The 17,890-nt window shown below is 47.3% G+C and overlaps 1 protein-coding gene across 1 annotated transcript in view; it reads right to left on the bottom strand.

The window, feature by feature from the left end:
• The window catches only part of LOC122386433, a 34,587-nt gene continuing 16,697 nt past the window's right edge, over positions 1 to 17,890 (bottom strand). Inside the window, exons 4-8 of the mRNA XM_043375612.1 lie at positions 17,247 to 17,590; positions 16,915 to 17,052; positions 2,636 to 2,845; positions 355 to 447; positions 1 to 62 (exon numbers count right to left, since the gene is read on the bottom strand). Coding sequence (XP_043231547.1) covers positions 1 to 62; positions 355 to 447; positions 2,636 to 2,845; positions 16,915 to 17,052; positions 17,247 to 17,590 — 847 coding nt within the window. The remainder of the gene's footprint in view (positions 63 to 354; positions 448 to 2,635; positions 2,846 to 16,914; positions 17,053 to 17,246; positions 17,591 to 17,890) is intronic.

Raw genomic sequence — 17,890 nt, 5'->3', positions numbered from 1 at the left:
CTACCACGGCCACAGTATGACCCCATCGCCTTCCCGTCTCCCCAGCTGACGGTACAGCTCCTCTGTGGACAGAGCAGAGACACGTCTGAGGTGGACACGTCACACACAGACAGACACACAGACAGCGGTACAGCCATGACCACACACCGCCGGCCAGTGACGTCACACACAGGACAGACGGCTGACGTGACGTCACCGTCGGCCGTGGTGGCCGTGACGCGTCACGTCACCGTCCGTGACGTGGCCTGCGGCGGTGGTCGAGTGTGTGTGTCTGAGAGGCCGGTGGCGCCGTGCAGCGTCTGTTGTGAGGGACTGACTGGTCAGAGGCGCGGCGCGCGGCGCCCTCTCACCTACTGGGGACAAGGAGACAGATGGTACGGGGCTCGCCGTCACTGTCCCGGCCCAGGTCCGCCTCCTTCAGGGCGGTCAGCACGGCCCGGCCGGTGTCTGCCGTGCAGTGAAGGAACAGATGGTACAGCTCCCGACACGACTTCACCAGTCTGTAACAGATCAGAGCAGCAGAGCCGTCACACACAAACACAGCGGCACCAGCCGGCCGGACGTACGAGTCAGTGTTAATGTCAGCATTTCAGTGTCGGTGTGTTGGTGTCAGTGACAATGCGTCAGTGTCAGTGTGTCAGTGTCAATGTGTCAGTGTCAATATGTCAGTGTCAGTGTGATAGTATCAATGTGTCAACGTCAGTATCAGTGTGTCAGTGTCAGTGTTAGTGTGCCAGTGTCAGTGTCAGTGTCATTGTGTCAGTGTCAGTATGTCAGTGTCGGTGTGATGGTGTCAGTGTGTCAGTGCCAATATGTCAGTGTCAGTGAATCAGTGTCAGTGAGTTGGAGTTGGTATGTTGGTGTCAGTGTCAGTGTGTCAGTGTCAGTGTGTCAGTGTCAGTGTGTCAGTGTCAGTGTGTCAGTGTCAGTGTGTCAGTGTCAGTGTGTCAGTGTCAGTGTGTCAGTGTCAGTGTGTCAGTGTCAATGTGTCAGTGTCAGTGTGTCATTGTCAGTGTGTCACTGTGTCAGTGCCACTGTGTCATAGTGTCAGTGTCACTGTGTCAGTGTCAGTGTCTGACAGGACACCCCTCGCCAGTGTCTGCTGACTGACCTGGTGACCGCTGCTGCTGTGAAGGCCGTCTCTGCCGGCCGCTGGCGGTCCCCCAGTGTAAGTCTGTCCAGCCCGGGCCAGCCGCTGAGACTGTCCAGCACGGAGTCAGGGACGCCGCCGGACAGGGTGAGACTCTCCAGCTTAGGGCACCTGGTGAGGGGCTCCAGGCTCACGGAGTCAGGGACGCCGCCGGACAGGGTGAGACCCCGCAGCTCAGGGCACCTGGTGAGGGGCTCCAGACTGCCGGCCGTGAGATCACGACAGTCTGGAAAATACACAGACACACATACAGACAAGATCAGTCGGCAGAAATATATGTAAATTATGTAAATATATGAAAAAAACGAAACAGCTATGAATTCGCATGGTTTTATGGACACAGACGATGATATAACAATGGTAATATATGATATGCAATCAGTTCAACCAATGCATTGAGCTGCATTGAACATTGCATTACAATCATTATGTGTACGTTCAACTTAGTCTAAACGAATATGTCACCGATTCCCTTCCCTCACTGATTCACACCATGTTGGAGCTCAATTAGCTTCATTATTTCACAAATCACATTGGCTATGCATCCAGAGGCGGATCCAGCTCAGAGTTTGGGGGGGGGGGGGGGGCAAACCATAACAATTTATCGATTCTTTCCATGCATCGTCCTTAGGCGTAATGTTAAAAGTATGCCGTTGGGGGGGGGGGCAAATGGCCATTTTGCCCCCCCCCCTGGATCCGCCACTGTATGCATCACACCTGTCTCCATGAGGTTCGACAACGGCACACCGTTACTCGGTGTCCGCCATTCCCTGAGCTCGTATATCAGCAGCCTGTCCGTGCTGCCGCTGCTCACCGTATATATACAGTACTGTGACCGTCCGTCCCAGGTCAGCCAGGTGACTGATGGTGTCGGCAGCCACCCCCTGGAGCGACACTGACAGACCCCAGTACCATTCCGGCCACCTCGGCTCCGTCACCTCCGGCCCTGTCGGACAGAGCTGTGTCAGCTGACTGCAGTCGGACAGAGCTGCCGCCAGCTCCCCGGTGCACCACTGACACCAGAGTGTCAGACACTGACACAGCCAGCACTAGCACAGCAGAGCGGCTGCACAGCGATATTTTTACCAACAGCATACATACATAAATATTCAAATATGTGCAACATAAGTATTACGATTTTTGCAAGGCACATTGGCTTAGGCACTGGGCAGCCAGTCATGGTATAGTAACGGATCAGGTTGGTAGCCTACATAAATATATGGTTCGCAGTGGTTGCAATGAAACCATTTCAAATTACAATAATTGCTACAATAATATTTCATACATGCACTTGATGCTCACACTATATGCAAATGCATGCATTGCAATTTGCATCACTCTAACAATACCATATAACACAAACAAGGCTGTAAGATGTTGGCTGAATTTGATCGGTTCGTCCATTTGCCGTCTCCCTGTCCATCTGTATATCTATATGCATTGTCCATTATACCGGCATTACATGTATGATCCGTGGAATCTTACCTCTGACATTGAGGCGCTCGAGGCCCTCCGGCAGCTGCTCCCTCAGTCGCGGGAGGTCGGCGGCGGAGACTGACAGCCGCTTCACAGTCTTCCGTGAGCTCCGCAGCTCCGTCAGCTCGCTGTCACCGACTCCGGCCGGAAGGATGATAGTGTTTGGGCCCACCCTGATGATGGCACCACGAAGCTGACTTGGGATAGCAGTCATTTGTGCTGGAAAGGTGATTGAGCCAATGTCAGGCATTTGCAGGGGCGTCGCCACGGGTCCCCAACTTGTACGGACATATTCTGTCAGCCGTAATACTCGTCAGATGCGTTAACCCACGCGGACCCAGGGAAGGTGTTTTTCGTCCTCCCCCCCCCCCCCACATACCGTACACCTCGGACGAATAGTTGCGATAGCCCCCGAATGCCTAGTGGTTTTGGGGGAAAAATAGAAACACATTTTACATGCATTGTTTGCTTTTTCATATTTCGTCTCTTTTTGTCCTTATCCTACCTAACCATTGTCAGCCCTGGGTACTCAGCGGACGTCACTAGCCATGCTATCTGTCTGCTGGGTCCCCAGGGGTAACCTTTTTACTAATACCTGTGGTGGCGGGCTGTCCATAGCTAAAAAAAGAGCGGGGAGTGATGTGACCTAATGTGCTTGAATTCCCCTCGTTGAATGAAGTTCTATGGTATTTAACGTAGCCAGGTCACATGGGCATGGAAGGGCACTCCTGCATACCTGTTCCACTATGTTTCACATGGTGGACAATTCAATAGGTATGGGACAAAAAAAAAATTGATACCAACCTACATTAGGTCAAAGGGTTAGCGACATTAGGTCAAAGGTTAGGTTAGCGACCCCGAGCTGCGGCTTTTTTTGCAGATTTCTTCACCAAAAAAGGTCCTAGACCTAAAGCAGTGGTACCAACGCATTGGTCATGTCAAGATACGTCGAATGACATATAGGTTGTTTGAAAAGGTCAAGTTTTATGTTGACCTCATATGACCTCGAATGGCCTTTGGTTGACGTTTACACATGATCAGTCTCATTTGCTGTATTTGAAGTCACTGGCTACGATTTTGTCATTCCTTTTGATCTAAGCATTCATTTAGAGCCTCAGGATGACAAAAGTGACATAATTAGGGTAATATGACTGACGTATCAGTAAAATAGCCTATAGAAGGATACGGGGTGTAACAAAATTATCCGGTCACCTTTCTTCCCGCTGTGATTAAGAAACAAGACAGCCCGAGGTTTTCCTTTTGATGAAGATATCGCCAGCTTTCATAAGATTTAGAAATGCCTGTAACATTCCAGCTACTGGGTTTTCAAGAAGTGGGTTTGATGTGGAAAGACGCCGTATAAGCATGTATGTGCTCACATACAGTTGGGCGGTCCTGGTGCCAGGTGTCCCCTTATTCACTTCCCGCTGGACAAAAATCCTTAAGATCTCTATGAAATCAGGATGACAACTATTTCCAAGTCGGCGCCCGTTAGTCCAGAAGGATAAGAGCTTCTCCTGATGTCACTTCTGATTCTCCTACGGACTTAAATGTAGCGCTCCAGCCTGCACGAAGGCAGCGTGGCTTGAATCAAAATCAATGCGTTTTTAGAAATCGAGCCCTCCCGTGCCGTCCGGTTGAGCGGCTCCAATTATTTGTTTGCCAGGATGCTGCTTCGGTAATACTCGTCACAGAAGGTGGTCTGTGACACAATGCACAGCTGGAGCATCGCACATAAGCTGAACATGTCCGAGATCTGGATCTTGGCCGGATGTTTGACGCCGGTGACGGCCGGCACGTTTGAGTAATGAGTTACTGGCCAAGGCCATCTATAGAAGGTAGTCACTCCCCCGCCGACCAATCAGAGACAGATCCTGAGTGACGTCACCCCTGATGCTCGCAAGGGGTACTCCATTCCTTTACAACGTAAAAATGACTAACTTCATTTGATGATTGTTGGTGACACTCTACACATATCGCTCAATTGTTGATGTCATTGGAAAGTTCAGCTAATTTTCTAGCGATAAAAAAGAGCAGCAATATGCTAAGAAATGGCCGGTTTTGAAGATATAGACGATTTAAAAATCCTCTACAGTTGCAGGAAAGCAACGCAAAAACGCATCGAGCTTATATTTTTACTATGAATAAATCATTTTTCAGTAAGTTTCTAGATATGGTATCGATTTATTCAACAATTTTATTACAATATTTTTATTACTTGGAACTTTATTTCAAAATAATATTTTCAAAAATGGCAACTGTTGGCAAGTAGCTTTGAAGCGATTGTGGCGCACCGCACCATTATTGTCCTGAGGCCCCCTTATGATGTCATCAAAAGTGGAGTGACATGGGCCTGTTACTGGCAGCCAACACAAGCCGCTTTGACGGTTCAAAGGACAACACAGCGCGAATAGCTGCCCACTCCACCAAACGCTCATGTCTTCCCTCGACCAGTGCAGTGGATGTGTCTTGGCGTGAGGCCAAAGGTGGTGCACTAGCTATTTTCCCGTCCATTGCGTTGTCTTTTTCAGTTTGATAGGCAGAAGAACCAAGTTAACCCATTTACGCCCTTCGTTGCGTTTTCGCAACGCAAGCAAGCGTCGACGTGATCGAAGCTTGAGAAGTGTGTAAAAGAGACTAACCGATGAGACAAGTTTCAGCGTGTGTAGCATGGTTGTGCGCATGATACTACGCAGTTACAAGTCTGTGCGGCCGGTAAGTTACTGCCTAGAGCTCCCAGAGGGAAGTCGAAGGTTTTGTGAGTGATGACGTCACGAAAACCAAGATAAGTAGGCTAAGTGCTTAATAATATCGTAATGAAAATTGTGTAAACATATTCTGCAGAGTCCCTACAATAGCGTAGATATGCATTTTGTTAAGAAATAATGCTACAAAATGGGTATGTGACTATTTTCAAATATGACTACGGTCGCGTTGCGGGAACGCAACGAAGGGCACATCGGAAAGACAGCGGTGTTGCGAAAACGCAACGATGGGCACATTGGCAGGGTAGCGGAAGTATGAATATCAACAGTAGACTTCACTCGTGATACGCTGTGGGTTCTCTCTTTCTCTCCCCCATCTTCCTCCCTCTCCTCCTCGTTCCCCAACTCTCTCCCCTCTCTCTCTCTCTCTCTCTCTCTCTCTCTCTCTCTCTCTCTCTCTCTCTCTCTCTCTCATTTTGTAGCCATGAGGCTGTAGCGGCGGAACATCTTCAATTAAGGGGGGGGGAGGAGCACTGCTGACTTTTGGTCTCATTCTTTCCATTTCCATTTCCATGCAACGCCTATCGGGATAATGTTAAAATGGCAAAATCAAGGGGGCACGGTGCCCCGGTCCCCCCTCCCCCCGCTCCGCCGCCTATGCCATGAGGGACGTATATAGGATGTTTAGTGCAAGGTGCGTTCGCACGTAAAATGTTGCGAAACATTTCATATTTGCTGGCTCAAACAGCCACAAACACTCCTTTCTTTTTCTCTCGCAGATTTTCGGCCTCGGGCTGTTCGTTCACTAAGCAATGTGTTCCCATGCATCTGAAAATCGCATGGTAGGAAAAGGACCCACGCATCAAACGGTCGGCGATGCTAACGGAGCTGAGAGATAATTAGGTCCTTTGGAAATTGGATCTACTATGTACATTGTGCATACATAATGAATAACGGGGATGTATTCTGGTATCAGGCGACAGATAGGCATCGCCATTCTCTGGATAGAATCTGCTGACTACCAGCATTTACGTTAGAAAAGATAACTGAGGGTCGGCAAATAGTGGGATAGGCCCCCTCTGAGGGTAGCTGAACCCTTCGGCAGGGGTAATGAGGGCGGACCCATGGGAAAATAATAATTTTTAGGATTCATAACTCGCATAGATTCATAAGCTGCTTGATGTGGAGTATACGCCTGTTTTCTTACTTTGATAGGCTTTTTATCTAATCAGACCATTTTTAGAGCTAGCAGGATTATTGGAATTAGGGGAGACATTTGTCTGACCGGACACGGTCAATCGTAGACTGGAGACTGAGCCCAGCCAGTGGGCAGCCGCCACCCATGACCCACCCCCTTCCCCCCCCTCCCAAGCACTCACTGCACCCGGCTACAGGCGCGCTCCTATGTGAGCTGCCCGATTGCGATATACGTTACCGGTCCAACCCGGAACAGGGGGATGAGGCGTGGAGGAGGATTCAACTATCCTGAAGATGGAAAGGACGGATTGACATCGAATCACCATTCTGTCCTGGCATTGTCTCGAGAAAGAGGTTACACGTGAAGGTCGCTGAGAGTGGGGCCATGAAAATTTTGGATTAGGTGTAAACATGATAAACTGGGAGTCGATTTGTTGTGATGCGCTACGCCTTACGCAGGTAATTTGTTAGAGCCGCATCGGTCCTTTTTTTCTTTTTGCTGAGAGTGGGTACGACTAACCTGCAATGGAATTTAACTTTACTCCTAGGAGGGTGGTTAAACATGATTGCGGATATACGCGCATACGAGAGGCACTGGTTTACTCCCAATCCTCCGTTTAATTGTATTAAGTGTGCACTGTGCAGGGTCTGATAGGTGGAGGCAATGGATCTGTCTAGCTTCCAAAAAGAAAGCATCACCCTGGATACGTGTCGCTGTCGACCACAACTTTAAATGAACAGCAATGGACAACGTAAATGGTTGATAATGACCGTGTTGCCATCTCCCCGTTCGCGAATCATGAAGTTATGCTTCCTCACCAGCGTTACCGCTGGCGTCTCGCTGGTTTCCCCAGATTCTCACAAAAAGTTCCCTATTTTGAAAATCATTTCCCTAGATGCGGTTATTTTCCTGGAATTTGACGTACTTTCCTTATTTTAACCATTCGTGTTATAGTCGATGCGTCGTAAACAGCAATTAACTACATTCGTTACGTTAACGTAAGAGAGTCTAATGAAATTGCTGGCATATAGCAAATTACTGTATGTGGTAATGGTATAATATAAGTGCGTGGTATATCGTAAATTGTGGTGTGTTGCGGGACGCGGGAACCTATACCGTATAGGTATAGTGCTGGCGATAAGAGACGAGCCGATGCATTATTTCGCATGCCGTCAGTTTGACCGTAAAGAAGTGAAATGCGCTAGAAATTGTAAAAATCGCGCCAAAACAAAACGTTGATGTAAAAATTAGCCGCACCCGATATGGACAATACAAAGCATGGAAGCAGTTTGTTTTGAAATAATAGCAATTAGCAGGAATCATATATGCATGCATACATATGTAATTAACCCCCTATGTATTTAAAACGAGAGTATCAAACCTGATTTGGTGAAAATTGTTCTCATATTTATTTCATATGACATGCGGAAGAAAAATTCATGACAACAATGATTTCGATTGTTGAAAAAACAACAATTTTTCGGGTTTGTGGTATTTCCCTAGATTTCGTGTGAAATCCATATATCCCTAGATCTTCGCTGATTTCCATAGAAAAAGGAAATTTCCCTAGCAGCGGTAACCCTGTTCCTCACTGAGGCTCTTAGGCGGGTTATAGAGCATGACGGATGTGGGTTCCGCATTTTCAAGCAATAGTTGTCAACAGTTGATTGATGTTTTGTCAAAATATATTAGCATATACGGCAGTTCAGTGTACTTTATGTCCGTCTGATGTGCCCGTCGTTGCGTTTTCGCAACGCTGATGGCGCCCGGTGTGCCCTTCGTTGCGATTTCGCAACGCATGTTTTTTACGTTTTTCTCGAGAAACTTTTGCTGCAGGCAAAAATTATTTTCGATTCCATACAAGGCCCTGGTAGGAGCATAACATATTTTGATTTCATCGATTTTCATGATGGTCAATATTCCTGGGCATAAATGGGTTAAGGGGTGGATAGTGTTGGGCTGGTGGGTCATGATGTGGGCCTTCTAGTTCTTATTATCTGCCTTGCCAAGAATACAAGTCAATCTGCAGATTGATTGTTGTCGTATGCTTGTCGTTATCTTGACAACTCTCCTATAACCACTTGGCAAAGCGCGGCTTTAGCGGTCGCGGCCGGGCTGAGTTCTAATAAATAAGAAATAGATGTCCGAATAACTTCGTTACACTCTATATACCTACTCTTGCGTGACATTGACTTTGGGGCGGCCTTGGATCGTAACTTTAACCACAAATAGGGGCCTGATAAACTTTAACCTGCTTCAAACATGTGCGAAGACTGCATTTGCGGTCGACGAAACTTGTACGGACATTTCGTACAAGTTTCCGGGCCTTCCAAAACTTGTACGGACACTGTCCGTAGTGTCCGTAGTGGTGGCGACGCCCATGGGCATTTGTCTAGGTCAAACATAGTACACTTACCTACAGGTGTAGAAAACACTGAGTGAAAACTGTTTGTGGCTACAATGCTGTGATAATTCCGTGTCTGAGTAAATATGTACTTTATCAAAACCAAGGCTATAGAACTCCAGGTAAGGACATCAGCCGTTTGACCTTGAACGCCGCCGGCTGGCCGATGACGTCATTGGAGGCAAGCCGGCTCGGCGGACGCATCGGGCGAGCGTATAACGGACGAGCGTTGGGACGTTGCGGGAGCCGGGGAGAGATTTTAAAGCGTTTGCATACCACCATTGTCATGTTGATTGATCTAGACAGCATTCTTATAAAGCTCGACGCATCTTAGGCCTGGATGGTGCGTACATTCGTAGAACGGTCCGACGTCCTTGGTCGAAGCTGTCTACTCTATATGTACCAAAAGACGCCAAGACCGGTGCAATAACGGCGACCCGATCCCGTCTCTGGCGATTCTAGGACTCGTTAAGACCCAGGCCGAGTCTGACCCGTCTATTTTTAGGGAAACGGGGTGGGTGAATTGACAACCGAATACCGATGGTTAGAGTTGATCCCGTCGTCGAGCGATGGTTGATTGACAGACAACACATGTTGTATTGGGAGGATAAGCATCAGGGATAATGCCCGAACGTAGGTAAGCATAATTGGTCTGCCATATTGTTTAGGAATATAAAATCGTAACGGAGGTCTTTGAGGATATTATCTCTACATTACGAGGATTCACCGCCAGTGAAATTACTACTGTTAAACCCTCGGTCTCAGGCAACTCCGGGGAGCTGCAGTATCCGGCGGCCACCTCGTCGACTCGCAGGTCCTGTGGGCTTCCGTGATGCTTCAGTGCTTCACCCACAGAGGCACGGGTAGAGCAGTAGGATGTGAGGTGAGGTGTCTGTATGCCTCTTCATTGTAGGTACGACGTATAGGTACAGCGCCCAGTCCCGCCGAAGCTCGATAATCGACCGTGACATATTGGCGGATCCAGGAAGCGATCTTGAACACATCGGGGGCCTATACCCTAAAAAGGTTTCTGTGAAAAACATCGGATTTCGGTTCCTTGCGCACTACTGTGCAGTTCGATCAATAAACTTTTCCTCAGAAAAGTTGTGAAGTTTTCGTTTTATTCTCGAAAAACGATTTCGGACGCTGCCCCAGATATCGGCCTGTGGGGGATAACATTTGTCCCAAATGGATCCGCCAGCGGGCTGCCCCACCCTGAGCTTAACTAAAAACGTCTTAAAATCCCACCAGAGAGCCGATGGTAAGGTCAATTCAAATCCGATAACTCATCTCTGTCTGCCCGCCTAAATTACTACGCACCATACGGCGCCCAGCCCCGTCGGAGCTCTGAACCGAGCGTGATATTTTTGGTTTTCCCCATCTCAAGCTCCATTAGAAACGTTCTCTCTCCCCATCCAATTGCTCATGATGTCATTTCAAATTCAATACCTACCTCATCTCTGTCTGCCCGCCCATTCATTGCACACCTTACGGCGCCCGGTCCCGCCAGAACGATCCTAGCGCGCTGAGTGGTTGCCTCCAGCCGCGTCATCGCGAGGCCCCGCGAGGCCCATAAATGAATACATTGCGTGAATAGCCGTGTCGCCCCCTGGATCAAAACCATGTAAATTTCATAAATTACGGCGACTTTCCGTAACAGCGTACTCAACAAACAAAATGATAATGGGTCTTTGACATATAAAACAAAAATCACAATTACTTAGTACATTAGGGGAAAGTGGGGTAAGACGGGCACCTTAACATTGGAGTCATTTTTCGGCCGGTTAGAAACATCGTAGAAACGGGAAACTGTGTGAAAACCTCTTTTAGACATTTTACTTCCATTTGCCAGAAGATGAGACTTAGAGCTGATTCAACAAATGAACTACAGCTATTTTTGCAAAACCTTGCAAAAACCCGTCTTACCCCACCCCATGGGGTAAGACGGTCATATGGGTAAGGCAAGACGGCCAGCTTCTTTCACCGACCAGCGCAGCTCGCAACAAATGCCCGAGATAAGCCGCATTGATACAGTCGCTCGTTGGTCTGAAGTGCTTCGGAAATGGCAGTATACGAGATTCGTGCAGAAGGCGTATGCTCGTATATAGACCCTAGTTCCTAGTTATATAGACTCTAGTTCAGAAGCCATGTAGAACCGTTTTTCACATTCATTATTCGAGGATAAACTGTACCGAAGGAATATTGCTAACATGTCTGTGAGTATCGGAATCGAGCATATTCTTGTAAGAAATGTTTCTTTTTTTCCTACAGCAACAAAAATATTTTCACCATTTACAGACCCATCGGATTCATAGTTGCCCGTCTTACCCCAAACTCAATGTCAGAAGTTTAGCACGATTTTGCTCTGTGGACAATTTGATGCAGACAAAGCAAATCCGCGGTAAATGAACACCGGTGGCATATGAGTGTACCACAAGTGATTCCAAGTTTTAACCCTCGCCGGCCGAGGGGGGGGGCGGGTGCCGCCCCCCCCCCCCCCCCATAGGGGTTTTTCGCGATAGCTCCGAACACGCTGGAGATAGAGAGCTGAAACTTGGCATACCTGACCTTTGATCCAAGCCGCATCTTTTGACACCAACCGCATTTTTGGGTCAGGTCAGGTCACTGACCTATGACGTCATAAGTGAACCTCTGCACGGTCTTCAGATGTCGCAACTTCGCAACGCTCTCACTGCCAGAGGAGATGTCACAGGGAAATGAAACTTGCAGGATCTAGTATCCATTATCCCGCGCCCTGGTGGGGTCTGTTTATAACGCGACCTGGTGGGGGGGGGGGCTATTTTTTGCCCCCCCCCCCTCGTATCTCCGAAACTACTGAACGGATCCGCAAAATTCAAACGGCGTTCGATAGCCCTGTCAAATTTGTCGAGGGAAACCAAATTTTATTGACCTCGGGGTCACCGATGACGTCACAGGTCAGGTCAAAGATAAAATGTTTCACCGTTCACGGGGCTTCTAGGGAAAGCGCTATAACACCGAGTAAAACGCATTTTGTCGAAAATCAGCGATAAGACGTCAGTTGTCTAGTACATATGTTGCTATTAGAGGTCACTGGTCATACCAGGTCAGGTCACAGGTCAGGTCACCAAAGGTCACCAAGGGTCACCACATGAACCCAACTTTACTAAGGTTGTGCGATGCATGTTTTATGGCCAGTTTTTCATTTCCAACCCAATGGTGTTGGTTATAAGACCATCAGGTACGGTTTAGGTCACTTTCTGGTGGAGGTCAGGTCAAGGTCAGGTCAAAAAAGGTCAAATTTCAAAGTTGATATTTTTGCATAAAAAGGGTATCGATTCGATGCAGCTCGTCACGAGGAGTCTAATGGTGGTCTTTGTTTTGCACTACGAGGTCTAGAATTGCTAAAAATTGAGTTTGAAAATTTGACGTCATCAATTTTGAACAGTTTTTTCGCTATAACTTCGCCAAAAAAAGAGGTATCAATCTAAAATCTGGTTTGTGGATGGAAGGCGGTAAGGACTATCACATATATTCTGGTTTTTGCGAAATTCAAAAAACTTTTTGGATTTTTTGACTATTATATCCCAAAAATCTATTTTTTGATTTTTGGGGGTCAAAATAAAAAATTAAGAATCCGAGATAGCAGTTTTGTAGCCCTTTTAATTCTACAGCTTTTATGTCCTAAACATTTTTCTGTATTTGCAAAGCTATAGGCCTGACAGCTCTTCCCGCGAAACCCTTTTTTGGGTCGAAAACGGCAGAACATGACGTCACTCTGACGTCATTTCCGGCCAACCTATCATAGCTTTCGGAAAAATTTTTGGTCACAATGTGTAAAATTGATGTCCGGGAGGGTACTGAAAGTTTGGTGACGATCGGCGCAGCGGTTCTGGAGATATATCGAAAAGTCTGGAGGGGGGGGGGCAAAAAATAGCCCCCCCACCAGGTCGCGGGTTATGAGTCCCACAACTTGTATATCTCGGATTTTTCCTAAAGGTCATATGAGGTCAGGTCATTTTCGTGACCTCACCATTATAAGTCAATGGGGAAAAATGAAAACTGCTATTCTGGCGCCGGGAGCGATCTCCAACTATCTCAAGCACACAGAATCGTGATTTTATGCACTCCTTGCAAGGTTAGATGCGTCACTTTTTCAATGTTGACCTTGCGTGACGTCATTTATGACGTCATCAAGGTCATATTAGTTTTTCGTCAATAACTCTTGATCAAATTGAGCTAGCGAGTCGGGAAAGCCACCAATGGACTCAGGAAGACCTGCCGAATCTATTGATATGCGACATGACCTCTTTCGACCAACTTTGTGACCTGGGGGTGCTGACCTGACCTTGACCTGAGGTCAACACCCCAAGTTGACCTGACCCGGACAAAAATTATATCATTCGACGCGCCTGAGCGAGACGAACACGATGCTGCCAAAATCGGCGCTCTGCGGCCGTTTTTTGCGAAGTTATTCACCAAAAACTGAACCGTACCTTGGGGCACTTGACCTGACCTCAGAGGTCACCGGTTGACCTAGGACCTTAAAATCGGGTACTAATCTCTGCGTCTCGTAACGGCGCACACGCTCGTTTTTTCCGCGACGCGCTAGCTCCACCAGGGGCGAAACGGCGAGGGGGGGGGGGGTCGTACCCGCCCCCCCCCCCCCTCGGCCGGCGCGTATGTAGAAAACCAATAGGTCCGGCGAGGGTTAACTCTATAGTGCTGCGCACAAAAGCTTCAACAATACATCATGGATGTTTTCAATGAAATGAGTGTTTTAATTTACCCTCGCCCCGTTGGGGGGGGGGGGGGCATTTTGGCCCCCCTGTGGTTTGTCCTGAATAGCAAGAAAACGGCGGCACACAGCGCCGCTAAATTTTTCAGTACCTTCCCGGGCATCAATTTGACACCTTCACACCAAATTTTAACCCGCGCGGGGCTGGGGGGGTAAATTTTACAACCCCTCGCGAATTTTTGCAATATCTCAAAAACGGCGGCGCCCAGCGCCGCCAAACTTTCAGTACCTTTTCTTACATCAATTTGACACGTTCCCTGAAAATTTGAGCGAAATCCGTCGGAAAATTGTTGAGAAATTGACGTTTTAGTGACGTCATGTTCGCCATTTTCGCCTCAAAAACGGCAAAAGTTCAAACGCCGCTAACATCTTCATTTTTAAAGGAATCAAGACGTAACAAAAAAGGATATACGTAATTTTACTTTGTCTATCAAATGGCTATCTCGGTTTTTTGAAAATTTTGGATTTTGGCCCAAATTTTTTTATTCAAAAAACTGACTTTTTTGGGAAAATAGCTATAAAATCCAAAATTTTGAGTGTATCGAAAAAACGAAGTGGTCTATGTAAACCTACATACCAAGTTTTAGAAGAATCGGTTCAAACATGTGGGAGTTATTCAAAATTGTATGACGTCACGACACACAAAATTTTGAAAAATGACTTTTTTTTGGAAATTCTAGACCTCGTACGGAAACAAAAATAGCACCATTCGATTCGCCGTGAAAAACTGCATCAGATAGACACCTTTTTAGGCCTTAACAACCAACTTCAAAATTTGACCTCACTTGACCTGACCTTGACCTGACCTCGACCTGAAATTCATCCAGAGGTGGTCCATATCACTTATTGAGTGTGCCTATTGAATTCTATGAGTAAAATGACCCATAAAACATGTGTCGCACATGCCCTTTTCTATATTTTGTTTTTGGTGACCTGACCTGACCTGACCTGACCTTGACCTTGACCTCTGAATGATATTGTATGCAACGAATATTGTCTTGGTAGCCTAAGAACACGTTTTGGGCGATCAGTCTCAGTCCATGACTCCATTCTTCGGCAACTACGGTGCAAGGCCGATACTGTAGGAACTTGCAATTTGTACCCTTGACCTGACCTTGACCTTGACCTCAAACTTAAAATTAAGTACATGTTTTTAGTTGTTCGTGATTATATCTTTCGATTGGCGTTTGAATTTTCCAAATCAGACCATTAGTTCGCGAGATAACAGGGGGGGGGGTAAAATTTACCCCCCCAGCCCCGCGCGTTCGGCTGGAGACCCCAGCCCCGCGCGGGTTAAGTCTTAGGTCACCTTAGGTCAGGAGTTATTGAGGTCAAACTGAGGTCATGTTCGAGCAAAAATGAGCAAAAAACATGCAATCTTGAAACGCTCACCAAATCTACAGTTAACAAGCAATTTCAACGTTCTTTATATCGTCTAGTAGAAAAAAGCGGCGCTACAAAACTGCGATCTTGGATTTTTAAAATTTAGGGTTTTTGACCAAAAAAAAATCAAAAAATTGATTTTTTTTCAAAAACTAAAAAAACTTCCGAATTTCGAAAAAAAAAAAACGGAATATATGTGATAGTCCCTGCACTCTTCTATATACATACCAAATTTCAGATCGATATCTCGTTTTTTGGCCAAGTTATAGAGAAAAAACTGTTCAAAAATGATTACGTCAAATTTTCGAACTCAATTTTTAGCGATTCTAGGCCACGTACGGCAAAACAAAGACCACCATTGAACTCCCCGTGACGAGTGGCATCGGTTCAAAACCCATTTTACGCAAAAATATCAACTTTGAAATTTGACCTAATTTGACCTGACCTTGACCTGACCTTGACCTGACTTTGACCAAAACGTGACCTAAGCTGGCCCCAAAGGCTGCCTGACCCACATAATCGCATTTGTCATGTAAAATGGACCATAAAACATGTATCACACGACACTTTCATATTGTGACCCCCCAGTGACCTGACCTCTGTGACCTGACCTGGTATCAGTGACCTCAGATAGCAAAATATGTGTTTGAAGAACATTTCCTCATCGATGATTTTGAATGAAATGCATTTTACTCGATTTTACAACGCAATTCTTGAAATGTCTGTACACGGTGAAAATTCGACCTTTGACCTGACCTGTGACGTCATCGGTTTGACCTAGGTCAATAAAATTGGGTCACAAGGTAGTTCCCTGATAGGGCTATCCAACACCGTTTGCCGCTTGTCGCTAGGTTGCGTGGTTCTTGAGATCTTGGGGGGGGGGCAAAATGTCCCCCCAACAGGGCGCGTTGCTCGGCAGAGCCCAACGGTGCGCGGGTTAAAAAAATCAAAATAAAAGATTATCGACTGAACACAAATTCACCAGACTTCAATGGTGGTGTGTAGTGGGAAAGGCAATTCTGGTCCTAATTTTTCTCGCTCGTAGCGCTATTGGTTTGTTCTGCAGAAGGGGTGCCCGTCTTACCTACCCTGACTGTCTTACCCCACTTTCCCCTATATTCCGAACTAGGCATATTTTATTGATGTCAATTGATCAATCTGACAGCTTTTGAAAACTTTTCACATAAGTATTTTTTTCAGCTCTTATGTGTAGCTAATTATTTCAATTTTGTATCCTTATAAATTTTGTAACGTAAATATCATGTCCAATACAGGCCCAAACCATTGACCAGCACCATTCACCACACGACTTGTCATCCTACGGCTTACCATGGCTTATGGCTTCCGTCTTACCTTAGGATGAGGCAGCATTACCTGCAGTACATGTAATATGTGTTGTATCCAGTTATTCTTGGTTTGATTTAGGCTTCAGATTTTCAGAGATAAACTGCTTCTCCACGTTATTTATGAACATTTGCAAAAAAAAAACAGTTCCTTAGAGCAAAAATAACAAGCAAGTGCCTGTGCCGCCGGCCTGTTTTCTTGTTTTTCGTGTCTTCGTATAGCCCCCCTGCCCGTTCAGGAGCGCCCGGCAGCGCCACCTGCACCTGACCAGTCCGGCAGCGTTTGGGGTCGCCGCGCACCGCCGGCAATCAGCTGACGCGCCCGGCAGCGCGTCTCAAGGTCACTGGAGGTCAGCCGGGCCGCGGCCCGCCGGGGTGGCCGTGACGTCACAGCCAGCGAACGTTGAGCGCCGGAACAGCTACTGTTGTTTATCCCTTCCTAGCCATTCATATATGAGTAACTTCAACCGCTGCTCACCATCCGTGACTAGTAGCGTAATCCGAGACCCCAGCTCCGTGGCCAGGTGGCTGATGGTGTCGGCAGCCACCCCCTGGAGAGATACCGACAGACCACTCCCGTACCGTCCCGGCCACCTCGGCTTCGTCACCTCCGGCCCTGTCGGACAGAGCTGTGTCAGCTGACAGCTGTCGGACGGAGCTGCTGCCGGGTCGGGAGGCGGCTGACACTGTGGTGTCAAACCCTGACACAGACGACACTGACAAAGCCAGGGTCGATCGGCACTGTTGGACAGTAATTGAACATTGTGCACAATGCATGCACTATAATGCGTTTCCTCAACATATTCTTACCGGCAACGTATAGCGTCCTCAGTGACGTCGGCAGCAGCCGCAGCCACCGCCCCGTTCCGAAGGACGGGACCCTGACGGTCAGCTCCTCCAAGCGAGGAAGACTCTGCAGAAGCGCCGTCAGCTGGTCCTCGCCAAGGGCTGACGGAGCGTCGAACGTCGTCACGGTCCTTAGCGCCTCTCTCAGCACTGTGGTATCACTGTCTGCCGGTGGCTGGGGCTCCGTCTGTACCGTGACGTCACTGACTGCCGATGGCTGGGGCTCCGTCTGTACTATGACGTCACTGACTGCCGATGGCTGGGGCTCCGTCTGTACTGTGACGTCATTCGCCTGTTTTCTAGCCCTACTGAAAAGAAAAAAAAAATAAAGTCTATTAATCCACTGATCAGGCATTGCAATTCCGCATTTATTGTCGGCTCATTTGATATTTCGATATACATCTCCATATCATCTTCGTCAGTAATGGTATCGTCGAATCTACTCGGTTGTATAAAAAAATCAGAGTTGATTTGATACGACTCTGAACGATTTGATACGACCGATTAGATTTTGTGACACGATTGCTGATGAAAACATGTAAATACGTGCGAGATATGATGTCCCGAACTGGCCAACTTTATGCAGGACGTCTGTCGAAAACTTGAAC

The sequence above is a fragment of the Amphibalanus amphitrite genome, unplaced genomic scaffold (assembly GCF_019059575.1).
Source record: "Amphibalanus amphitrite isolate SeventyFive unplaced genomic scaffold, NRLGWU_Aamphi_draft 000251F_arrow, whole genome shotgun sequence".
Taxonomy (NCBI): Eukaryota; Metazoa; Arthropoda; class Thecostraca; order Balanomorpha; family Balanidae; genus Amphibalanus; species Amphibalanus amphitrite.
This window is presented reverse-complemented; position numbering and strand designations above follow the sequence as displayed.